Genomic DNA, 25,523 nt, shown 5'->3' on the forward strand with positions numbered 1-25,523 from the left:
AAATTCGCGTCACACCCTGCAGTGCAGGAGGTCCTCCCGGGGTGAAAAGATAATTGCTTTGCATCGTTTTCTAGCTGCTGGGAAATTCCTGTCCACAAACCTTTAAGCAAAACGCCAAAGCCGCCAGTCCGTCCCGGTGGCTCAGTTGGTTAAAGCGCCTGCATTCCCATGCACCCACCCGTGGCAGCGTGGGTTCGAGTCGCTTTGGGGCGTTCGCTATTTGCCCTTGACAGTTATGACCTGCGGCCGGTGGCTGCGTTCGCGCTAAAGGTCAGTTGACGTCAGAGGGCACGACGGACCGTGCCGAGCATTGCGGCACGTCAAGCTTTCGCCACTAAATTCTGTCGTTGCCTGGAATTGCGCGATCAGATGGTCAGGGCTCACACAACAAGCACTGCTTAGCGTGAGCACTGATCCCAGAAATCCATCCATTCAAAGGGTTCGAATCCAATTTATAAAAAAATTGTTGCGCCTGGTTTCCGTTGAATTATTCCGAATACTCGTTTGCGTGCCAGCAGGCATCCACAGAGCGCCTCGCTTGTATTCGGCTGCCGCAACCCAGGTCCACCCATTTCAGTGCAGCGGAGGATTACTACGTAGGTATCCTGCCGGGTGGGACTGCTTGGGCTTCTTGTGTGCCATACGATGCTACAGTTTGTGAGCCTTGTACCAGGGTCACCCTTTGTGTCCAACTGGTACTTGGCTAGTGAGCCCGGTGGACCAGTGGACGTCGCTAAATGGCGGGACCAACACTGCTCCAAACCAGACCACCACTGATGTGGCATATTGGCGACCACATCGAAACGCACGCTTTCCGGACCTTCATACGAACAGGTTGCATTGTGGGACAAAATGGAGTGGACGCTTCATCCTAGTCACAGTCGCGATTGATTTCCGTGACGTAGGTTGGTTGGTCCGTCCACAGTCATCCAATTAGGACGTCTCCCTTGAATATAAAACGGAGACTCATGACGCCGGTGTTTAAGCTAGGTTCACTTCCGGTCTTAGGAGTTTTTTTTTTAACAAAGTCAATGCAGTTCGGGGTACACGCATGTTGCTTTAACGATGTACGGTCCCAAGCTTCAGCGTTCATGACGATAGTAAATAGTGGCGCGAGATGTCACGTATGGTTACCAAATAAGTGTTCTAGTGTTCCAGTTTGCTCCGTAACCGCAAAGGCGCAACCAAGGGAGGGTGCCCAGGACGTCCGCCTCCCCTCCCCCTCCCCCCTCCCCCTCCCCCTGCTCACGCCGGGATCTCTCGTCTCTTTCACCATAGAGGGTTCTGTTCAGAAAGTTAAAAATCGGCGTGATGTGTACTCATCGAGCTCCGGTCACTCTTTTGAGAAAATCCAGGCTGCACGCCTGCGTAACTAAGCGCCGTGCTTTCCCTGTCTCTGTAACACCATAGCAATCCGTCACGACAGCATTCCCTTGCGCATTGTGCTGCTTAAGGATAAACCCATAGCAAATTTGGACTGATGGCCGCATCAAAGTCCCGTTTCCATTCAAGTTGTTTTCCGGTTGAAATAGCTCATGCTGTCTGATCCTTTAAGACATTCCATCCTCCTGATGTTCTCACTTAAAATGGGGAAGTGGACATCCCGGTCGTTCCCAGGCTCGTTCGTCGTCTGGCTGTCACTGGCGTCCGAACCAGCTCAACCGTCTAGCTGTCACGGGCGTCCGAACCAGTTCAACCGTCTGACTGTCACGGGCGTCCGAACCAGCTCAACCGTCTGACTGTCACGGGCGTCCGAACCAGCTCAACCGTCTGACTGTCACGGGCGTCCGAACCAGCTCAACCGTCTGACTGTCACGGGCGTCCGAACCAGCTCAACCGTCTAACTGTCACGGGCGTCCGAACCAGCTCAACCGTCTAGCTGTCACGGGCGTCCGAACCAGTTCAACCGTCTGACTGTCACGGGCGTCCGAACCAGTTCAACCGTCTGACTGTCACGGGCGTCCGAACCAGCTCAACCGTCTAACTGTCACGGGCGTCCGAACCAGCTCAACCGTCTGACTGTCACGGGCGTCCGAACCAGCTCAACCGTCTAACTGTCACGGGCGTCCGAACCAGCTCAACCGTCTAGCTGTCACGGGCGTCCGAACCAGTTCAACCGTCTGACTGTCACGGGCGTCCGAACCAGCTCAACCGTCTGACTGTCACGGGCGTCCGAACCAGCTCAACCGTCTAACTGTCACGGGCGTCCGAACCAGCTCAACCGTCTGACTGTCACGGGCATCCGAACCAGCTCAACCGTCTGACTGTCACGGGCATCCGAACCAGCTTAACCGTCTGACTGTCACGGGCGTCCGAACCAGCTCAACCGTCTAACTGTCACGGGCATCCGAACCAGTTCAACCGTCTGACTGTCACGGGCGTCCGAACCAGCTCAACCGTCTGACTGTCATGGGCATCCGAACCAGTTCAACCGTCTGACTGTCACGGGCATCCGAACCAGTTCAACCGTCTGACTGTCACGGGCGTCCGAACCAGCTCAACCGTCTGACTGTCACGGTCGTCCGAACCAGCTCAACCGTCTGACTGTCATGGGCGTTCGAATAAGCTCAACCGGGAGTCCGAATCAGCTCAATCGTCCGACTGTCGCGGGCTTCCGAACCAGCTGAACCGTCTGAATCTAACAGGAGTCCGAACCAGCTCAACCGTCTGACTGTCATGGCCGTCCGAACCAGCTCAACCGTCTGATTGGCACGGGCATCCGAACCAGCTCAACCGTCTGACGGTCACGGGCGTCCGAACCAGCTCAACCGGGTGAACAACGTGGTGCCATTGAGATGCATTTTGGTTTCATGCTGTTGGGCTGTAGGAGATCGTGATGTCCGGAAACACGCCAGATTTCAAGTCACTCGTCGCAGCCCCTTCTTTTTAAGTGACCATGGACTGTTTTTTCTTTCGTGTGTCTTTTTTGTGTACCGCTTTTGCTCGTAGGGGTGAGGTGTGAGAACACCACCGATACTGACTTTTCGAGTTGATTCAGTACTCTGAGACTGCCGCGCATATGACTGGATGTCTTGAGTGGTATCGTTCTCTCCTGTTATGCGAGAGATTCTAAGCGGCCAGAGGTAACCACGCTCGATGATTGCTGGTCGTCGATGGCTCAAGGGATTCGCTGGGACCCTGACAGTCACGATAATTTGTGACGACTCTGAGACGCCGCGCGGGGTGAAGCCCGTTTTAACTCGCCTTCCTCACGAGACCGAGGGTTCTGCGATCTTGTAAGGAACACGGATCTTCGTGCCATGTGTTTGATATTTGTATCTCTGACAGGGTTGTAGTTTCCTTTGTAGTTGAGAGGGGCTTCATCCCCCCAACATGGGCTTCAGCTACCAACTTTCAGAAGAAAGCGAGCAAAATCCGGAGAGAAACCTATTTGTTGGCCTATCTTGGGGACAGGTTGGATAACTCTTCACTTCTTAGTGTTTGCAGTGCGTTTGCGAAACGCGTTGCCTCCCCCAAACGCGTTTGCGAAACTATGTCCCTGCTCCCCGATGATCTGTGTTGGTAACCCAACGCATTTGCAATGTTCTCCAATAACCATACGCAAAGTTTCTTCTCACAACGATGACAGTTTAAGGTTGCATTTGTACGTTGGCCTGTGATACACTGGGAGATAAGGCTATCACCTCCTAAATTTTGGAAATAACTTACGTACTGCTCCCAGATATCTATAGTTGTTTTTGTCTCGTGCCACATGCCGCATACCGGAAACGCATATTAAGAGAAGGGACTTGAGTACTTCTAGAGCACGGTTGGAGGCATAGCTGCAGCTAGTGCCTATCATGGCGATAACTTCCAAGTAGGTAAGTCGTACAAATGTTACTCATGATATCGCATGATGCATTTATAGGCACGCAGATGTTCATACCCAGATGCTGGTCGGGAATGCAGCTATTTGCGTTGGTATTTTGACCTACCGCTTCCCCTTGCCGTGTCTTGTAATCGTTCAGCTACGGTTGGTACATTGCTTGATTTGGGCCCATAGGATGACCGTCAGAAAGCATTTGTTTCCATGGCATGCAGAGCTAAGCAGATCATAGTCTTGGTGTGGGCTATGCAAGTGTCGGCTAACTCGAGTTCGTGGTGCGCGGCTCGTGACGTGTTATGTGAGATTGTTGTGACAACGGACGGGGATCCACGAGAATGTCGGCCTCGGAGTCTGCACTCAGCGATGTAGAAGGGCCTGCACATCCGTCATCCGCCATGGAGCACAAAAGGCAGCGCTCCGTCGGCAAATTGATAACATTATTGATTCGATTGATCAGTGCCCAGGACCAAAAGAAAACGAACAACATCGCCGCAACAGCCATATGTTAGTGGAAAGACATGGGACATTTTGGAAGACTTAGACGCAAGTATACATTTATTCATCAGTAACGCTGTGTCAACCCTTGGGGTAAAATTGTGACAAAGCTGTCGCCATACGAGACTAAATTTGGAAACTGGAAAGTGCAGTCTTTGAACGAGATCGGCGTATCGAAAGATTAGAAAAAGGCCTGAACGAATGCAAAAAACTGCTTGATGCGTACGTTAATCATTTTGAAGAGTTTGAACGTCACAGTCGTTCTGCAAACGTAATCATGGCAAGTGAATGTTTCGGTAAGCAGCGCCGGGGGGAGATGCTAAGGGCATGACCATTTCAGTGCTACGTGAATGTTTCGCGGTCACGACCATCAGGAGAGACGATTTTTCCGTCATGCACCGCTTGCTGAGAAATAATATTGTGATGCGCGCCTTCAAGAACAGGAAATTACGCAACGAACTTTTCGAAGAGCGAACAAAACTGAAAAGAGAAATGGATATCAGGAAAAGGGTGTGCCTAAATGAATCTAATACAAAAAAAACAACTAGGCCATCTACAAAGAATTTCTCCAGCTCAGGCGGGACCAGAAAATTTTGACAACGTTCACAAAAAGCGGCATCCCCGTGTTCAGATTTTCATATTCCTCACCCGTCAGGATCTACTCCGCAAAGCAGCTGACCAGCATCACGCGTGGGACGCCTCAGGTGCCGTCTGCAGCCAGACGTGCCCACGCTGCAGAGGCGCGCCCAGGACCATCGGGGTCGGGCGCCGGAAGCCCTGGCGCCCAGCGACCCTCCGCTGCTGCGCCGGCTAGCCGCGCAGGGCGGGGCGCCCGGTGGCCCGGAGCTTGAAACCTACGTTGCGGTCTCGAGCCTCGTCACCCGGGCCGGCGTGTGTTGATGTGGCGGCTGCTGGCGCGGCGCCGGCTGCTGCTGTGCTGGCGGCTGGCTCTCCGTCCGGCGTGTCTGCGCCTGCGGAGCTGACGGCTGCTGGCGCGGCGCCGGCTGCTGCTGTGCTGGCGGATGGCTCTCCGTCCGGCGTGTCTACGCCTGCGGAGCTGACGGCTGCTGGCGCGGCGCCGGCTGCTGCTGTGCTGGCGGATGGCTCTCCGTCCGGCGCGTCTACGCCTGCAGAGCTGGTAGCTGTTGGCGCGGCGCCAGCTACTGCTGTGCTGGCGGGTGGCTCTTCGTCCGGCGTGTCTAAGTCTGCGGGGATGGTGGCTGCTGGCGCGGCGCCGGCTGCTGCTGTGCTGGCGGGTGGCTCTCCCTCCGGCGTGTCTACGCCTGCGGAGCTGGTGGCTGGTGGATCGTTGGCAGCCAGCTCGCCGCCTGCCATGACGCTGGCGGCTACCAGGTCGGCCGGAGATACGCCCACTACTAGGACGGTCGGACGTCGCGAGAGCGGCGCGTCTGTCATGCAGCGATAGCTGCTTGATCTGCGCGGGCTAGATAAGTATTGAATATTGGCAGTGTATGAATCCTGTGTTTTCGTTCCATGCAAACGTCTAGGTTTGCCCGCAGTGTCTCTTCCTATCGTTGTTATCGGTCGTTGTTAAAGCTATGTACTTCGTCCGGTTTCAGGCACCGTTTTTCTCACGGACTTTAGTATTCGATCTTGCACCACACAACGCAACTTAGCTAGGATGCTGCTGTGCAGAAGGCGGCCAGTGCTCCGATGCATAATCGTCTAAAGTAGTCCAGCGGACGCGGTGTACTGCTAGCGCCGGCTGACGGGCGCCGACTCCACTTTGCGGAAGCTCCGGTGGTCTGGCTGCCGTGCCAGCTGTCGTCGCGCCGGCAGCCGGCGTAGCTGAGTAGGTGCAGGCGGGCGACCGGGCGGTCAACCGGAGTGGCCGTATTAACGAATGGCCAGACCAACGCTTTGGCACGTGTTGGGAGTTGGTATTAGCAAGGAAGGCCATGAATTATTGGTGAGTCGACGTTTTGAGTTGGGAGTTCTTATCTTGAAAATAAACGGGCTTCAGTGTAACACGCGTTAGTAGATAAGCGACGCTATCAACAAACTGTTAGTTATATGGAGAGTACTTGGCTTTTGGGAACTGTGCTCTCGGTCAGATATGTTCGCAAAAATCGATCAATACCACACCCGAATCCATGCGGTGCCCGCCCTTCCTGCCAGGGTAAGAGGCAGGCGGCGCCATATAACCTCAGCAGCTGAGTGCGCCTTAAAGCCCCAAAGACGACGGTGACAACCCCAATATTCCTGTCACTCTCTAGCACACCGCACCAAGCGCGTTGATTTCATCCTCTAGTATCTCTTTTTGTGGTACAACCAAGTTACCAATAAATAGTCGAACTACACTTTACCACCCCGTCCTAAAACATCCTTTAGCTCGTCCCTCCGATAGTTCACTTGGTCAGAGCGCCAGCTTTGTGATTTGTTTAAGACCCGATCAGTGATAATGTGTTCAATTTTTAATTGCAGATCGGTTCTGGTCACCTTATCTTTCATGTAATTAATCTGTAATTAATCTGATCATCTGCAATCAATCTGATCTGCTCACTCAGTTGAACCGATCAATCTCAAAATGGCACATTGAAACTGTATATGCTATGTCTATCTGTTGAGCCGTTCGAATTGATTTTGAAAGGCTCTTGAGAGCATTTTCTTGATGTACGTTCGCTCTCGAGCCCGCCACCTGGTGTTGCTGGGACAGCCAGCGCCGCTCGGTTCGATGGAGGCTTCAGTGCCGAGCGTCAGTAGTTTCGCTCCTAAAGATAATCTCTCGAGCTCTTGAGCTCTCGAGCTTAAGACCATTTTATCTGCTTTGTTTCTTTTCACTAAGTGGTGCTCTCAAAGGATAGCGCCCTCATGCAGGCATGTGCTGGTCATGTCACTACAAATTGTTTAACCCGTTCCGATCCAGCTTATTTGGACACTTAAGAACCCCCATGTTATTCTCAGGCGAGGGTCCGCGTGGGTAGAACGCTACGGGTGCACATTACCTTTTCCCGGTCAGTTGTTGAAGGGTTCTTCCGTCCCAACGCGGGACTCCTGCCTCGGACAGTCTGCCTCTGCAACGGACACTCGCTGTCCTTCTGGCGACACAGGATCGGGGGTTCCTGGTCGATCCGGATGTCCTCAGGGGATACAGCGTACATCTGTATACTTCCCCATGCAGGGCGTTCTGACCAGGGCAGTTGGCCCCGGATCGACGCAGGGGGCCGTCGCTGACGCCAAGGGACTCCTTGTCGGCATAAGGAGTCTAGTAATTTGGTGCAGGGGCTTCAGGTCAACTAAGGTTCCTGGGTGAAACGGGGCGGAGGCTCTCCCCGTTCGGCACGCGAGCCGCTGACGGACACAAAAACCGTTCCGTCCTCTCATTTTTGACCCTTCCATTAATCTCATCGATCTGATCTCATTTCATTATCAGAGCCCCGATCAGCCTAAGAGGCTCTCTGACATAAGTGTCCCGTCTTGTTTCTGTTCAGTAAATGCGCCCCTGACCGACTCGGGGCCCCCCGCCGACGTTAAATATCCTGGCGGGCGCTGTGAGCTCCTGGCCGACACCGAGGCTCCCTTGGGCCCCCACCAATGCAACAGGCCCTTAGTGACAATAGCGGGCCTGACCTTGTCCCTGGTTGGGAAGTGGACTCCCAGGGCTCAGGCTCACAGCGGAATATTCGGTGCTGATGGTCTCTGAACGCTATCGAGGCTTTCATCTTCCCTGGTATCTGGCGCAAGAGTCGCTCTGGATGACATAAGAGTGCCCTGCTCTGCGGGCGGGACGCCTTGATACGACCCTGAAAGTTGAATGGCGGCAAGAGTCGAGAGACTCAGGCCCCTGTAAGCCCAGAAGTGCCTTCGAAATGTCTTTTGGAAAATGACGAAAAAATACCCTTGGCACTTCTCACTTAGTGTGGCCATTTTTATTCGCGGTGCCCCAACCAAAGAGCCCTCACTTTTGATTCCCCCTTAGAGTCGCTTGGTCCAAGGGGTGGTATCTGGATCCCTCGACCACCACGAGATCTCCAGCCAGTCATGCGGTGGGAGTCGGGTTTGTGGCATGTTACGTCGTTCCCTGCTTCGGCCTCAACCGACTCTGTGCGGTGATATACCTGCCCCAAGTCGTCCTGAGTTATTCCTGGGTCCGGCAACTCCTACTCTCTTGGGCGTGGTACAGCACGTTACGCTCTGAGTGCGTCTCTGATGCAACAGTAATTGACCACATTGACCAATGACTACTACGTAGAACTTCAAGTGACGTCATTACTTTACGGTAAGTAAGTTTTGAGATCTACTCCCTCTTTCCTCGAACTACCTGAGTCAGAAACCTCATAATACTTGAAATTCACTTATGTAGCCCATTTTTCAGTAAATTGCTTGCATAGAATCCTTATAAACTCCGTAACCGTGGGAAATGGGAATGTAGCGTTTAAGCTCCTCTTGTGGTGCCATCTATTCGCTACCTGAGCGCATTAGAGAGCAAACCGCTAGCTGAGCGCATGCGCTCAAGAAACACGGAATATTGCCATCTCGCCTGACGCGAGCCAGTTTTTGACACTTCCGGGTGGATGGCGTAGGGGAGGGACGCTGCGTGAATGTGTGTTTGAGTGGAATTTGTTTGTTTTTCTTCATTTCTTCGTCAGGATGAGTTGCTACATTCAAGTAGCTGAGGAGGAAAATGAAGAGCCTATGGAGATACCGTGTGAGGAAGATATGGGACTCCTGCTGACGACACTGTCGGCGCAGTTCCCGGGTGCCTGTGGTCTGAAATATCGCACAGAGTCAAGAAGTTTGCGTGGTGTGCGGCTGGTAGATGGAAAATTTCAACCTCCGGATGGTGGATGGGGCAGTGTGGTATACCTGTGTGTATTTCCCAAAGGTACGTATTACACATGTGTTACCAGCGCAACCCCGGTCCAGAAGGTGACTTATCATTTTCCGGTAACATTGAATGTTCCTGCTTTCCTGTGTTAGAATCGCTGAAGGGGTCTTAAAAAAAGACTGCATTACTAGAGAACATCTGCTTTTGTTGACTGCCTAGTGAATCGCCCACAGAGAAGTAGATATGTCAGTATGACAGAAAGTGATGCTTGTTTCCTTACCAAACTCAGTTCTGCAGTTCAGTGTAAAATTATGTTATGAATTTGATGCACTGAGTGAGGTGCCATTGGAATTGATAAGCAAGTGTGGGTTTATTTAATAGCAAACACCAATTGTGTAGTTACTGCTCTCATTGGTGGTGTTGGCTGAAGGCGTAGCAGGAATTATCTATGTGTTGCGGGCTATCAAGTGGAAAGCATATTTCAATCATCTCATGAGCATGGTGCCTTAAAGGTTTTGTCATTTTTCCAGTCTACAAAAATTAATTGTGCTGGACACCTATGCAACATTAGTGCATAGAACTTTGCTCCATTGTGCACTTAACTCAGTTCAAGCTGGCATGTGCTGAATTATCACATGATTTTTCAATGGCATCTGTTTGAGGCTTTTACCTTAAGATACCTTTGCAACATTGTAACTTTGTGAGATGTTGGCCTAGTGTGCTAATATTAGTGCTGACCATCTTCTGAACTTTGCTAGGATTAGCAGGATTACTACTAGGATTCAACACATACATGTGGTGATACTGTTGCTGTGATGCCAGTTTGTTATGTCCAGCATAAACTGGGTTGTGCTCTCTTGGCCCTAGTCAGTAACATTGTGATGGTATGCTTGTCAAATTAACCAGTTATGGCAGCTTGATGCTATTTTAAGTGCGTTATTACTTTACACCAAATAAGATATAATTGAGATAGGCAAAGGCAGCAATTGATCTGGTTTTAATGAACAAATAAGTTACTACCGAAAGGAGAAATATAGGAAAAAATTTAGCAAAGTATTTGGTTCAAACACCCTTATAATCTCAAGATAAATAATTTGGTTCTGAGTAATCAACAGGTGTAGAGCATTTTCAATAATGCATGCAAGTTAAGAAAAAACATGAAGGTTAAAACATTACCCACTTCACCTTTCTCTTTTTGTATTCAAATGTAGGAACTGTAAGCTATATGTTGTGTTTACTGTTGATCACACCACCAGTTAGCTAAAAGACTTGCTGCCAAAAATTTTCAGTTTTAGCTTAACTGGCTTCTGTGTAGCCATGGATAAGTTATGTTTTAAATGTGATGTGGTATCATCTCTGTGTGTTGTCAAGTTTAGCATGACCTGTTGTTGGAGTACAAGGTTCCAGCTCACATGATTATAACTGAAAAATTGTGTTGCACACTCATATAGCATGTGAATGCATTCTTGATGCAGTGAGTCAATTCATCTATATTATTATATAGATGTGAATGAGACAGATGATTAATGTAAAATGCAAATATATTCACCAACCCCAAAACATATATCAGCTTTTGAAAATTTAAGAAATCCTGTCATGACTGATAGGTAATCTTGCACCCTGTCTGTGGATTAGTATGGGCACCTGGCATGTGCTAAAACTGCAATAAATCTTGTGAGAGGTGCAAAGCTAGCTAAATCAATGAATGCATGACATACTTGAAGCATCACACATGCATTTGTTCCACTTTCCCCATGTCTCATGTCACAATTGTTTTGACATGTTTTAACCGCTGCCAGGTGTAAAACCAGTGCAGCCAGGAAGCTTATTCAAAAACAAATCCCAGTATTTACTGTTTATGGTGAAAAATGTTATGGTATTATAGACAATTCAGTTGTTATTCATATGTTATTATGATTATTCAGGTTGTTCATACGTTATTCGGGGCAAAAGTGTGTGCTGGTGTTTGGTGTTACCAGTCTTCCCAGATTAATCAGTTCCATGCGGCTGTCATGAGGAATGTGCTCGGACCATCAGTTGTTTCTATAATAGGCAAGAAGATTTACTCTGTGTGACACCACACACTGTGATTAGTATCTACTGAGTTCAAAATTGAATAATTGTTGAGGTGTTTGTGTTAAAACACCATTTTTTACATGGCTCCTGTCTTTTTTTCAGAAACTCCTGAAGGTGAGTGTCTTCAGGCATCAAGTGATGCCAACAGCCTGTGGTAAGGTTGCATGTGAAAGGAGATTGTCACCTTGTTCAGTAATTAGTGACCCAACCCCATGAACTTTTCAGGTTTGTGGCTGGGTCACTACTGAGGGTTTGTATATATACATGCATAGCTTGACTATATAGTTTTGTTTTAGTACTTGGCATGCCACATTGTTCAGATCCTTGTTTGCATGTTTATGTACTAAACTCCAGATTCAAAAATGAAGTATGTTTTGGATGCATCACATGAAGTGCCTGGATGTATAAGTCCATGGCCTCTGAGCTTACAGCAGAGATGTGCCAGAAGATTGCAGGCGCAGGCCCGAATTAGATGTGTGAATGCATGCCAGTGTAGTGTAACATTTATTTGCAATGTTTTGAAGCAACCAACTTGCATTTTTTGTGTATAGCCCTCCCCCCCCCCCCCGGAATGGGTAAAATGATTTGCCTGCCAGTACTACAAGTGGTGTCCTCAACCCATGGTCAACAACACAGTCCTCAGGCAATGCACACTTGTTGCGGCTTGCAAGTCATTGTTTTCACAAGTTGTGAGCTGGTCTGGAATTGAGCCTCTAGTAGTGACTGTGGTGGTAACCAGGCCCGGGTACTGAGCTGTGGCCCACCAATACCGGCTGTCCCTATGCCGGTTGTTGTGCCCTGCTCGCGTCAAGCCGCCCCTGACAGCGCGCGGCCACTGACAGAAAACAAGCGCAAGAATGATGAGCTGCTGGAGTCGGGGCTGGCCAAGACCAAGCGGCTGGAGCTCAAGCAGAAGTGCTCCGACCTGATCGTGCTCGGCCTGCCCTGGAAGACCACCGAGCAGGAGCTGCGCGAGTACTTCGAGCCGTTCGGCGAGGTCCTCATGGCTCAGGTGAGAGACGGAGTACCGGGTACCAGGTACGGGTACTGGGATTACCAGGCATGCTGCTCCCAGGTATGCTCCTGGCGCAGGGCAGCAGCTGTTCACATTGGATGTTCGTCATTGGCGTCCAGCTGTGCGTGCAGTATCAAATGTGTGGTATCGTTGATGTGCCAATGAGTGTTGGATGTGTTGTTCTGCTTGTGAACTCCAAGGTGTGAACTTTCCAAGGTGTGTTTGACTATTTTGAAGTGTGAGAGACCAGAGGTACGGGGTTCAGTTCCCCGCGGTGTCCGTCTTTTCTGCGGGGGTGAAAGACAGGCGATAACATGCAGCCTCTGCAGCTGGGTGTATCATAAAGCCCTAATGACAATGACAGTGTTTTGCTTGTGAGGTGTGAATTACGTATCAAGCTTTTCATCACAGCTACTGTGCTATCCAGAGTGTTTGTCATTTCTGCAAATTGATTACTGGGCTATCCAAACATTAGCGCATCTGTCCTGAAACTTCCCTTGCCTAAGTGCAGTCGTGATGAATAAGGTGTGTACATGGTTAGCGCATTGATCACCTGAGGTCAAAGAGGTGGTGTGCTTTGCTAGTTAGGAGTGCTGTATGATTTCCATCATATTTTGAAGAATTAATCTTAGTTTTAGAAAGCTAACAAATATATATGGGTCCTTTGGGACACTTCATGCTTTCATTTCACACTGCTATAGCATCAGGTTTTTTGGACACATTTTTAATATTTTGTACCCATTTTGTGATGTGTGCCATTTATTTATCACTATGTAAATGTGTTCTATGCAATTTGCAACCAGAAAGTGTCTGCCTCTGAGTAAGTCATGCATGTGGGACTCTCCAACTCATATGTAGCATTTCCAAGGTGTGTTTGACTATTTATGTCAAAAAGTTAAGTTCCCACACAGATGTAGGTCTGACAGAGTTGCAGCATCTGCCAGGCTGCATAGGACTCACCATAAGGTTAGATATGTTGTGTCAAGCCTTCTGTGAGGTCAGGTATGGAGGTCCATCCCCATGATAAGGTCAGGTAGACTACCTTATACTGCTGTCAGGTCAGATCAGTGGTGCCTATCCCCACTGCAAGGTCAGATAGATGCTGTTCTGGTGCTGCAATGTCAGGCAAGCACCTTTGTACCACTGTAAAGACAGGCAGGTGGTGGGTTCCATGTGCAGGGTCTAGAAAGTGGTCTTCCACTTTTGTAGGAGCATGTAGGCATTGTTACTCTGCTGCAAGGTCTAGTGGGCAATGCCGCACCACAGCAAGGTGGGATGTGGGACATGCATGAGTGGAACTGTGGTAAGGTCAGGCAAGCAGTGTTCTACCTGTGCAAGGTCAGGCAGACAGAGCTGCATGAATGGTGGCTGGTTGGCAGTGTAGTATGGCAGTAAGGTCAGGTAGCCAAAGGGATGCTGCTGTGAGGTTAATTAAGCAGTGTGGTGCCTGTTGTAAGGGGGGCCAGGCTGTGCTGTACTGTTGTAAGGTCAGAGAAGCAATGTTGTGTTGTTGTGACAGTGTTATATTGTAAGGTTAGCAGGCTGCTGTACCACTGTAACCTCAGGTTAGCCATACTGCATTGTTAATGGCTGGATTGACAGGGTTGTGCTGCTGCAAGACCAGTTAGACAGTTAGTCATTGTGCATTTGTAAGGTCAGGTAGGCAGTGCATTATTCCTGCAGGATCAGGCGTGTAGTTTTGTAAGGCTGCACTTTTGCAATATCCGATAGACAGCGTGGCAGGGCTTTGGGACCATGTCGGCAATATCATTCGATTGCCATGTCAATTACGCCGTGCGGTTCCACTGTAAGGTGATTAACTTGGCCTGATACCTGCACTAATACCAGGCAGACGCCGTCGTCCCCGGCAGGCGCCGCCGCCGTCGCCGTGTGGGGGCCGGGCCGCCGTTGCCACGTGAGCCGGCCGGTGTAGGCGGCCGCCGGTGGTTCGCCTATCGACCGGCCGGCGGCCGGCGTGGTCACCGCTCACCCGTCCGTCATCCGCCGCCGCCGCCGAGCCGTCACCGGCCGGCCGCCGCCGCCGCACACACGGCGCGGCGCCGTCGCCGTGGCCGGCCGGTCGCCACCGCCGCTTACACGGCGCGGCGCCGTGGCCGTGGCCGGCCGGTCGCCACCGCCGCTTACACGGCGCGGCGCCGTCGCCGTGGCCGGCCGGTCGCCACCGCCGCTTACACGGCGCGGCGCCGTCGCCGTCGCCGGCCGGTCGCCACCGCCGCTTACACGGCGCGGCGCCGTCGCCGTCGCCGGCCGGTCGCCGCCGCCGCACACACGGCGCGGCGCCGTCGCCGTGGCCGGCCGGTCGCCACCGCCGCTTACACGGCGCGGCGCCGTCGCCGTGGCCGGCCGGTCGCCACCGCCGCTTACACGGCGCGGCGCCGTCGCCGTCGCCGGCCTGCCAAGCCCACTTATCCGTCGCTGGTAGACGGGCGCGGAGCGCTCGCTGCTGTCCCCGGCCTGGCTGCTTCCCTGGCCGCCAGCTGACAGCCGGCTGACGTCCGGAGGGTGGCTAGACGGGTCCCGGCGACGCGGCGCAGCTGTGCCGGTGCGAGGACGCCGCCTCGGCGCTTCGGAGTTTCGTTTGATCTGCGATTGCCGAAGGGTCTCCTGCGCGAATCGATCTGGACTAAGCCTGACCTCGTTCGTCGCCGAGCGAAGGTCGCCGCGCGCCCGGCGGCCCGCGGCACTGGCCTACATTGATCCGCGTGCGGGCGGCGTGCGTGTGTGTCACGTGTGCACGCACCTTGGACGCTGCCAGCGGCGCTGACCAAGGACGCCCTCCCCCCCCCCCCTCATGGGCGCCATATGAGCAGGTCATCCAGTGCGCCCTAAAACCCAAATCGTTGTCATCGGTGACTTTTCATCATCATCAGTGACGTCTTTTTCATCATCGTCATCAGTCCCTTTCAACAATGACGCGAGCGCGAGCGCCGCGCACCAGCGGCGCTGGAGTTGGGACACCTGCCGTCGCCAGCCGACCTTTCAGCGAGACCTGGCGGCGCCGCGCCAGGTCGGCGGCTCTCGCTAGCGGCGGAGTAAAGCCTGGTAGGCAGGTGCGGCCGTCTCGTGGGGTGTCGAGTCCACGACAGGTGTGGCCGTCTCGCGGGGTGTCGAGCCCACGGCAGGTGCGGCCATCTCGCGGGATGTCGAGTCCACGGCAGGCGCGGCCGTCTCGTGGGTTGTCGAGTCCATGGAAGGTGCGGCCGTCTCGTGGGGTGTCGAGTCCACGGCGTGTGCGGCCGTCTCGTGGGATGTCGAGCCCACGGCAGGCGGGCCATGAACGGGAAGATGTCGGCCGAGTGTGACGCCGGCAGGCACTAGAGTGATTGGGCCAACGGGCGGAAAATGTGTAGCGTGCTGGTCGAACGTTGGGCACGAGTTAGGCGGAGAACACGAGCTGGTTGGTACGAGTCGGATGGGGAATACAGGTCTCTGGCGAAGGGCACCGGGAAACGAGGCGTTTCCACTGTTGGTTCTGTTTGGCGTTTGTTTTCCATTCGCTGGGAGTTTGGCGCTGATGGATGGGACGCCCGCGTCGTGCCTCAGGTGAGTCTGTCTCCGGTTTATTTATGTTTTGACACGTGCACAGGACCACCTTTGTTGTGTGAACCAGACACAGGTCTGCGTACCTGTCGTTAACCCCGACGGTTTCTCTTCAGGTGAAGAAGGACCCGAAGTCGGGCCAAAGCAAGGGGTTCGGCTTCATCCGCTTCGGCACGTTCGAGTCGCAGATGCGCGTGCTCAGCCAGCGCCACATGATCGACGGCAGGTGGTGTGACGTGAAGATCCCCAACTCCCGCTCCATGGTGAGTCCAGCAAGCCACGGAACATCGGTGCGTGAAGTGACGTCACGATCCCCAACTCTCAACTCGTGGTGAGGCTGGACGGCATAGGGGCGCCGAATTCCCATCTGGGATGGGCCCCACTCGTTTCGCTGAAGTTTGCTCCTTATCCAAGCCAGTGCGTGGTGCCCAGCCGCCCAACTCGTGAAGAGCTCCGAGTCTTCTCAAAAGAAAGACGTGTGGCGCCTGGCGTGTTGAGAGCCGTACACCAGTGTAATTTGTTGTGACCCAGACGATGACGGAATGCACGGGCTCAACGGCTGTTGAGATACCCGGGTGGACAAATGACAATCTGGCAGTGACGGTCTGGCTCTTTGAACGAAAAGTTGCTAAGCACGCCTACCTTGTGACGGGAATTCGAATTCTGGGATAAGAAATGTTATTTTGGTTGAATTGCAGGGAGTGCTCCTCAGCCCCAGTGGTTTAACCCACGGCAAATTGTCATGGGACGCCATCGCCGCGTAGCTCTCTCCGTACGTGTGAGCGGATGTGCCTGTATCGGCCGGGAGTCTCCGCTGCCTCCCCCGAGCTGTAGGTGTCGCCTCGGCGGTCGCCCGACCGGCCGGGGCAAAGGTCACCGCGGTGACTGTCGGGCGCGAACCCCTGTCGCCTCGCCTGTGACGCTGACGTGTCGGACCGGGCTTCGCAGGAGGGCCAGCAGCACCAGGTGCCGTGCAAGGTGTTCGTGGGCCGCTGCTCGGACGACATGACCCCGGACGACCTGCGCGACTACTTCGGCCAGTTCGGAGAGGTCACCGATGTCTTCATCCCCAAGCCGTTCCGCGCGTTCGCCTTCGTCACGTTCCTCAACCCGGACATCGCGCAGAGCCTGTGTGGCGAGGACCACATCATCAAGAACACGTCGGTGCACGTGAGCAACGCGGCGCCCAAGTCCGACCACGCGGGCCGGCACGGGTTCGGGCGCGGCCACCCGCGCGACGTCGGCCGCGGCCCCGGCATGGGCGGCTACGGCCCGCCGCAGCACAGCTACGGCGGCCAGGGCATGAACGGCGGCTGGGGCGGCCAGCACCAGGGCAGCCGCGGCAACGAGATGCCCAACCTGGCCGCGCTGGGCACCTCGCTCGGCCTCGGCGGAAGCATGGGCCAGGGCGCCCACCAGGGCATGGGCGGCGGCCAGGGCGGCAGCATGAACCCGGCGCAGATGGGCGTCGGTGCGCTGAACCTGGGCCTGAACCCGCTGGCGGTGGCGGCGGCGCTGAACCAGGCCGGCTGGGGACTGCTGAGCAACCTGCCCGGCCAGAGCCCGGACACGCCGATGGCGTACAGCCAGGCGGGCCCGGCGCCGGCTAGCCAGGCGCAGGGCCCGCCCTCGATGGCGCCCAGCAGCCAGGCCGGCGGCGGCCCGGCCGGCGGCGGCTTCCTCAGCTGGATGAACCAGGGCGGCGGCGGCGACGGCGGCGGCATGGCGCAGCCGCCGGGCTCGCAGCCGCCGGCCGGCGGCGCCGGCTGGCCTCAGCGCTCCGACCCCAAGCAGGCGGGCGGCTACAACCGCAACCCCACCTACGACGTCTAAGCGGGGTGGCGCGGTGGAGGCGGGGTGCGAGGGCGGCGCGAGAGAGCGTGAGAGGCCTGGGGCGAGCGGGGCCGCCCGTCCCAATATTCAGATAGACGACACACTTGGGTGTTTACCTGTTGGCTTTGTTATTGTTACCGGTGTGCAGGATGGCGTGGTCGTAGCGGGCTCCTCTCCACCTCTGTTTCCGGGGCTGCACCGCGCACGTCTCGCCCGTCTGACTCACTCCCGGAGGCGGCGCGGCTGCTCGGCCGCCGCTCGCCTCGCGTGGCGCGCCGGACGTCAGCCGGCCACGCGCGCGCCTCGGCGCCCGCCCCGGGCGCGGGCGGGCGCGCCGCCGGCGCACTGCGCCCGGTCACATCTTCGGTATGCGGTGATGCTATATAACCCTCTTCGTAGAGACGGGCGGGCTGGGCGCTCGCGCGCGCGGCACCGCCGCGCCGCCCGCCGCGTTTAACCACTAGTGACGATAACTCCTCAATGTTGTAGGCGACTGTCGGCGCGCCAGGTTGTCGTGTAGCTGTCGCCGCGCACGTCGCGCTCACTGTTCCCTTATCTCTCGAACGGTCACGTTTTAGGCTGTCGGCCGCGGCGGTGGCGACTCGCCGCCGCGCCGCCGGCGCTCCGCGTGATAGAAGGAGCCGTCCGGGGCGTGGCAGCCGCGCTCCCGTGCAGTCGGGCCGGGCCCTCCCGTTGCGTCAGTCTGCTCTCCCTCTGCGTGTGCGTGTGCGTGCGGGTGCTTAGGTTAGAGGGGGCGCCGCGGGCGCGCCCGCCGGCCGCCCCCGGCGTAAATACCGTCTGTGTGGCGAGTGGGTACGGGCAACTTCGGGCCGGGGAACAGAAAGGCGCGCGCGTCGCGACCCGCCGCTCGCGCGGCGGCCAGTCTCAGCCACTGGGTTTTAGCAGGTCAACTTTGGGCGGCGTCTGTGCACAGTGACGAAGCGGCGGCGTCCGCTCCGGCAGCCAGGCTTGTTTTAAATGTTTTCGACCAAGTACAAAGCATGGAGTAAAATGGAGCTGTAGATGGTACTACCGGGATGAATGGGCGGTGAGATCCAGAGAGAACGGCCTGTGGGAAGAACGGGAGTGGCGGCGGCGCGCCGTCGCCACGTGCGAGGGATGCCTCTGTTTTGCTCGGCTGGTCGATTCGGCGATGAGCGCGGCGCTGGCGGCCGCTGTGAGTCCACGCAGGGGATGAAGTGACGGTCCGTCGAAAAGTGACGCTAATTTATTGAATACATACACTATACCGGATAGGGGACGACTTTGTGTGCTAAGTTACTTGTCCGAGTGTTTATAAGAAAATAAATATATCTCCCACGCAGAACAGATACCGGGTTTGGCGAGGCGTGGTCGGGGTTTTTTGTAGTGGCCTGTGCGCTGTCCTCTGCAGAACCTGAGACCGACCTAATGCGGAGGGCGGCGCCACGGATCGGTGACCCACGCGGCTGCACCCCGCCTGGGGACGCCGGTCGCCGCGTGAATGCCGACGGGCGTACGGAACGGCGCGGAATGCGATGCCCGACGCTAGGACAAACGCTTCGTGACGCGCCGCTTCCAACTGCACCACCTTTTGCGGCGGGACGTGGGAAGTTCCAAAAACCGTCGTGATATTCGCGTTGGATGTTGAGTCATCCGCACTTTGGCAAAGCGCTTGCCAGGCCGTGCACGTCATTTTTGCAGATTGCTGACAATCATGTTGACATTCCAGCCCGCCTTGGCGAGGCGCCAGTGAACTTTGATCAAATCAGACGCGTGCTGAAGCGTAGCCAAACAGCGCATCGACGCAGAGACATGGGACGGTGTAGTGACGCGGATGTCAAGCGCATGCAACGAATATTAGGTCCGTTTTTATGTTTGTATGGGTTTTGTTAAGCGCCAAATACCATTACCCTTGAGAGAGCCCTTGGCTCCGTAAATCTTTTCTATGGCTGTTTGTGTCGGCTGGTAGCTTGCTTCCGTCCCACGCCATCCAGGGCTCTGCCGTGGGTGCGCTACCAGCGTCTACATCGCTTGGCATGCATTTACCGAGGGCTGCAGGCATGCACGAGTGGTTCGCGAGTTCCGCTGTCTTATGGATGGCCGAGACTTTGGCACGCTGCAGCTGTGCCGGCTGCTCCACAACTTGGCAGGTGGCTTATGGCGGCACGGGTGCCGCGGCCCGTGAGTGACTACCGCCGGCCGTGAGTCGGCTTGGCGGGCACGCTGCGCTGATTACATCACGCCGCGGCGCATTCCATGTGTTGTTCCCCCGAGCGGGCCCGTTCTGCCGCCGACACGAGCGTATCGCCAGTGCCGCCCGTGTGCAGTGTCGTGTTCTTTTGAGCGGGCCCGTTCTACCGCTGACACGAGCGCCATTGCCAGTGTCGCCCGTGTGCAGGGTCGCGTTCTCTCGAGCGGGCTTGTTCCACTACCCACGCGAGTACCGTCGCCAACGTCGCCCGTGCACACGGTCGCGTTCTCTCGAGCGGGTCCGACACCGCTCACACCCGTGTGCAGAGTCGTCAGTGTCCCGGCCGACTCCGACCCAGCGTCCGTCGACACGTGACGGGTCAGCGAGCCCGGGGCCAAGTCACGGCCGCGCGTCGCGCGATCGACCGCGGCGGGCCGTCACCCCGCCGGCCCGCAGCCACCACAGCATCGATCCCGTCCTCGACCGTGCAAACACCGGGTCCAGCAGCCAGCCGTGTATTCGGCCCCGGGCCTGATATGAGACCACGGCGCGCGCTCCGCCGCCGTGTCCGCCCGCTCGTCACGCCAGCGGAACCACAGCGGGACCACCGCAGCGGGACCACATCAGCGGGACCACGTCGGTGGAACCACATCGGTGGAATCACCACGGCGGGACCACATCAGTGGAATCACATCAGTGGGACCACATCAGCGGGACCATATCAGATCGTGGTCCCACGTCAGAGGCACCGCATCAGCAGAACCACATCCGCCGGACCCCATCAGCGGGACCAGCTCGGCCCGGCCGCATCACGAGACCACATCAGCGAGACCACATCAACGGGACCACATCAGCGAGACCACATCCGCGAGACCACGTCAGCGGCAGTGGCAGCGGCGGGCCGGCAGCCGGCCGCCACGCGGTAATGTGCCGAGCCTCCGCCGCCTCTCACTGGATGTCGATGAGCTCCACGTCGAAGTGGAGCACGGCGTTGGGCGGGATGACGCCCGGGTGGCCGCGCGAGCCGTACGCGTAGTCCGGCGAGCAGATCAGCTTCGCCCGCTCCCCCTTCGACATCTAAAACGAAGCCGCTGTGTGAGTGGCGGCGGCGGCCAGAAGGCGGGGGAGCGCCGGGAGGACAGCGGCGGAGGTGCTGGGGAGGCGAGGGGAGCGCCCGGAGGACAGTGGTGGCGGCGACGGGGAGGGAGGCGAGGGAAGAGTGCCGGGAAGATGGAGGCGTGAACAAAGCGACGGGAAGTCAGCGGTGGCGGCGACGGGAGGCGAGGGAAAGGACAGCAGCGGCGGCGGGGAGGCGAGGGAAGAGCATCAGGCGACCAGCGGGGACGGCGCGGGGAGATTAGGGATATGAACGATGCCCACGGGCCGGACGGCGGTACCAGACAGCGACTCAGTCTGGGCAGCGTCCGCCTCCGCACGGAGCGCGAACAACACATGGGACACAAACTACATATATCTGCGAACAAAATGAGCGACACCGGGGACAAACGACTGGTGGCCAGCCAGCCCAGAACAATCACGACCGCTTCTCAGGAATCGACGCTCAATGAAAACGGTGTCTTAACTTAAACGCTTTTATGTGGTGCTGTAAAAAAGAAAGCGTTAGATTTGCTGATCACGCGGTATGGTTGCATCCCTACGCACGTTTGAAGCCAACTCGCGCGGGTGGGTGGCATGATGATGTCTGCTATTGCACAGCTGATTAAAGAGCCGTGTACTGACGTTCATTTGCAATCGCAACAAGCCAGTGAGCCCACTTGTGTGACGTAAGACGACCGAGGAGATAACGGGAGAGATAGTCAACGACTGTCATCGTGTAGATGACGAAAGCGTAGCAGTGGAGCCGGACGCGTTTGGCAACACATACCAATGGGTTCCGTCGATGCGTTGCAAACATCCCGATGGGCCTACCACCTCCGCCTGGTGCGTTGCGGGCTGCTTGTGTGGGGGAGGGGGTGCCTGGGCCGTGCCAGCGGGCACCGCAGGGCCGAGACCCCGAACATGCGGACGACAGAGCGAGTGGAGCTGTGAGCTGGACGGCCAGCCTGGATAGAAGGCTCCCGCAATCGAATGAAGGGCTTAGCAAGCGTGTTAGTCGGCCACGACAACGTAAAGTTCATTTTTTATTGCAGTTAAACAAGGGGAGGGCCACTCACTCACGTGCCAATTCACTAATAGCATTGCTTCAAAATGGCGGCTGCGAGTGTGGTCTAGACTGGCAACTCAGTCGACAAGACACATGGATTCGCCGTGCTTTGCCGTTTTGGCAACTATAGCCAAATAAATATTGGCCACAATGAAAAGAACCATGCGTCTGTGTAGTTTTTCCTCGGTTTACGGCTCAGCGCCCTATATTCAAGATCGGTTTCCGAAAAGTGGCATTGGTCCCTTGTCGGCCGATTACTGGCGAAGGTACGGGTCGTACAGTTATATATATATATATATATATATATATATATATATATATATGTATGTCTATACATGACTTGTGCAATCGGCACGCTCGTCCACACCGTGCAGCGCATGTCACCTCATCGACTCAGTTTACCGCAATCCAATTCGACAATGTTATGCCGCCTGAGGTTCGAGCCGACACGAGCAGCTGGCGGCGCGCTCCACTGACCTGGGCCACGCCCTCGTCCCAGCCGCGGATGACCTGCTTCTGGCCGATGTTGAAGGTGAACGGCCTGCCCCGGTCCCGCGACGAGTCGAACTTGGACCCGTCCTCCAGCGTGCCTGCATGGTTCAGGCGCGGCGGGCGGTAGCCCGTCAGCGGTCGTTCAGTAATGGTGGCGCGGCCGTCCCCGGGCAAAATACCCCGTGTTCTGCTCTCGAACAATGGAAGGCCGGCTGTTTGTCCTTGGGTGCCAGTGAGTGCACTTGATAGCTTTGGGCAATGCTTTGCGCTTCCAACGGGTCGCAGTGGTTTGCAAAAATATTGAAATATTGTAAAGAAGGGATGAAGAAATGCCTTCGCCATGATACCATGGACGCCACGTCTGATAGCATGAGTCGCATTGTTTTCTGCACGAATGAGAATGGATTTACGGCGGGAGAAAACGTCATTACATGCCTGGAACTGTGACATCTACTTCACTTGTATAATGTGGTCTACCTCACCTGTGTAGTGCACAAACACTTTCTGCCCAGTCTTCGGGAACGTCTGGCCTGCGCGCAGACACACATATATGAGCAACAATGTGAAATCTGATCAACATCTGCCAACATCAGACACTTGGTTGGCGTGGGACGAAGGGTTCATAAAATGTGTGCGAGCTATCAATTGTCTACATGCAGCTATAGTAAACCACAAGCTTATAGAACCATATGACTTAAAAAAAAACATTCCATGGATCTGGTCAACATGCTGAAAGCACATCCTTGATCCGGGATTGGCAGACAAGATAGCTGATGTAGTACTCGCATGTTATTTCATCAATTACAATGCTTGGAAACTGGATCACTTTGACTAGCCAGACCTGACTCCTTCGGCCGACGAAACTCAGACCAAGCCATTGAATAAACACAAATAGCTGTGGTGGACATTGGTCGTGGCATGAAGGACTAAGCACCATGTAGTTTTCATAATCTTATTTATTTTGGTTATTCTACAACCTGTCACATTCAGCATCAGTTTCACAAGGCATGACAATGGTCAGCACCAGCCACTTGCTGATGGTACCATGTGCCGAGATGTTGTGATCATTTAGAGAGCTATGGATTGTACAGTATATTTGCCTACATCATGCTACTGTTTTGTAGCCTTTATATGGTCTTCTCATTTTTCCCCTTTCACAAGGAAAGACATTTTATTGCCAGCCATAACCACCCAATGAGTGAAAAAAAAAATCATTCATGGAAGACATTCCAATGCATAATCAAGGCCATCAATCAAAAACCTCAGGTAGAGGTGTGACTGATGTTGGGAATAATATGAAAGATCAGGCAAGACAACCCTGGATATGCTTTACACCAATTTTTGGGCCTGAGCCATCCCTAGGTCAAAGGGGTAGGTGGGGCAGTGTTCACAGGATGGTGTCAATAAAAGCAGTGTGGATCCCAATCACTTGCCCTAGATCCCTGAAGAATGGCTAAGCCCAACATTCTATCCCTAACATCAGTGAAACCTGTGTCACTGCTTTTTAGGGCCTACTGATCGCTGCATGTACAAAAGGGGCAGCCATTCTCAAGAAGTATTATGACACTTCTATCACTCATTCACCTAACCTAATTTCCATGATATGCATTGTGCAGGACATTTATAGTTCTGTTTGGTGAACACAGTCACACCATTTTTTTTAGAACTTTTGCAAGCACCAATGGCTTGGTTTTGAAGCTATCAAAGTGATAGTGATAAGCATCAATACAATCAGAACACTTATCTAGGAAATACATAAACCACAGCATTTGCTAACTATGTAAATGCAAACTTAATCTTCTGATCTTATGTCACATGTGAAAGAGATTGACCAAAGCCTTTGTTTGTTTTGTTGCCCCCTCAGATATAAGACAATTTCCTAATCAAAGTGTGAGAAGCAGCATGCTTTGATTTTTACAAATTACTAAAAGCTATCTATTCTATCTCAAATTCCCTAAATCACCACAAGATGGCACAACATGCCATTTCGCCTTACACAGCACTTCTCACCTCAACATTCCCTGTCATGCCACGACAAAAAACATAACATTTTTATCTCATGAGTTTGGTTTATGTATGCAGGCATATCTTTATTCTTCTGGTTCATGGAAATGCAGCAAAAAGCTATTTCTCAATGCCAATTGAGCCTGTTTACAAAAATACAGACTGTGCCAGATGCCTACAGGGCATTAACACACTGTACTCTGTGTTTGCATGTTCTAAACTCAAGCTATACTAAATTTAGTTTAAATCTTGAATTATTTTGATGTAACAACTTTTCAAGTATATCTGCATGCACTAACTTTGCAGCATCACAACTTCCTCAGGCCTTTGTCCTCTGTGCAATGAAACTGATGGCAATCTTGCAAAAAACTCTAGATAATCCAATTTATGGTAAGCATATGCTGATATTATCACAGCAATGCTCCTGGACATGGACATGTGTGGAGTAATGCCATTTTATGTAGCCTGCATTGAAACCACCAAGAGAGCAAATGCAAAATGACTGTGGACTTAAAGAAACTGCAGTTTAAAAGAGAGCAGCCACATAAAAAAGGAAACGGTGCTCGACATTTCTACCTTCAAAAATAGCACTGACTTCTGGGTGCCCATCCTTTTAATCGATGGATGATCATCATATTTCTGACATCAAATGAAGTACTAACACATCGTTGTGCACATTATAGATTTAAGCTGGACACAACAGAATAAAGATCAAACAATGCCAGAGATCTTCCCTAGAAAGGAAACTATCTTACCATCGCCAGGCGTAATAGTCTGAACTTCGACGCCCATGTTCGGCCCGGTGAATTTAAGGATGAGACGATGACCTATGTACTACTGACCACAGAAAACTGAAGAGACAGCAAAATTGAAAATGCACCTGGGTAAAAATTAATACAAATCCCCGCCACCAAAACCGAAGACCACCAGCGAAGGGCCGCAACCGCAAAAGGAACGCGAACACCGCCCAACGCCAACGCAGCGAGCACCAGCCCGGACGGCGAGAGCGATGGGGAAATATTTGAGACGTTTATGCCGCACCTTAATAGGATCGACAGCATTGGGATCGACTTTGTTCAGTAACGGATGTTCGTT

General features: G+C 54.1%; 2 protein-coding genes across 2 annotated transcripts; one reads left to right on the top strand and one right to left on the bottom strand.

The window, feature by feature from the left end:
- The first annotated feature begins 8,793 nt into the window (after nucleotides 1–8,793).
- On the top strand, nucleotides 8,794–18,928 carry LOC119105840 (TAR DNA-binding protein 43). Its single transcript, XM_037229393.1, has 5 exons — nucleotides 8,794–9,167; nucleotides 11,289–11,300; nucleotides 12,029–12,198; nucleotides 15,879–16,025; nucleotides 16,711–18,928. Exons 1-5 carry the CDS (start codon nucleotides 8,933–8,935, stop codon nucleotides 17,593–17,595), a joined length of 1,449 nt encoding a protein of 482 aa, XP_037085288.1. The 5' UTR covers nucleotides 8,794–8,932; the 3' UTR covers nucleotides 17,596–18,928.
- Nucleotides 18,929–20,267: 1,339 nt separating this feature from the next.
- LOC119105786 (peptidyl-prolyl cis-trans isomerase Fkbp12) lies at nucleotides 20,268–25,429 on the bottom strand. Its single transcript, XM_037229304.1, has 4 exons — nucleotides 25,184–25,429; nucleotides 22,907–22,954; nucleotides 22,410–22,522; nucleotides 20,268–20,845 (listed from the first exon to the last, which is right to left on the bottom strand). The coding sequence occupies exons 1-4, from the start codon at nucleotides 25,218–25,220 to the stop codon at nucleotides 20,717–20,719; spliced, it is 327 nt and encodes a 108-aa protein (XP_037085199.1). The 5' UTR covers nucleotides 25,221–25,429; the 3' UTR covers nucleotides 20,268–20,716.
- Nucleotides 25,430–25,523: the final 94 nt, after the last annotated feature.

This window comes from Pollicipes pollicipes, unplaced genomic scaffold (assembly GCF_011947565.3).
Source record: "Pollicipes pollicipes isolate AB1234 unplaced genomic scaffold, Ppol_2.1 Scaffold_6138;HRSCAF=7277_pilon_pilon_pilon, whole genome shotgun sequence".
Taxonomy (NCBI): Eukaryota; Metazoa; Arthropoda; class Thecostraca; order Pollicipedomorpha; family Pollicipedidae; genus Pollicipes; species Pollicipes pollicipes.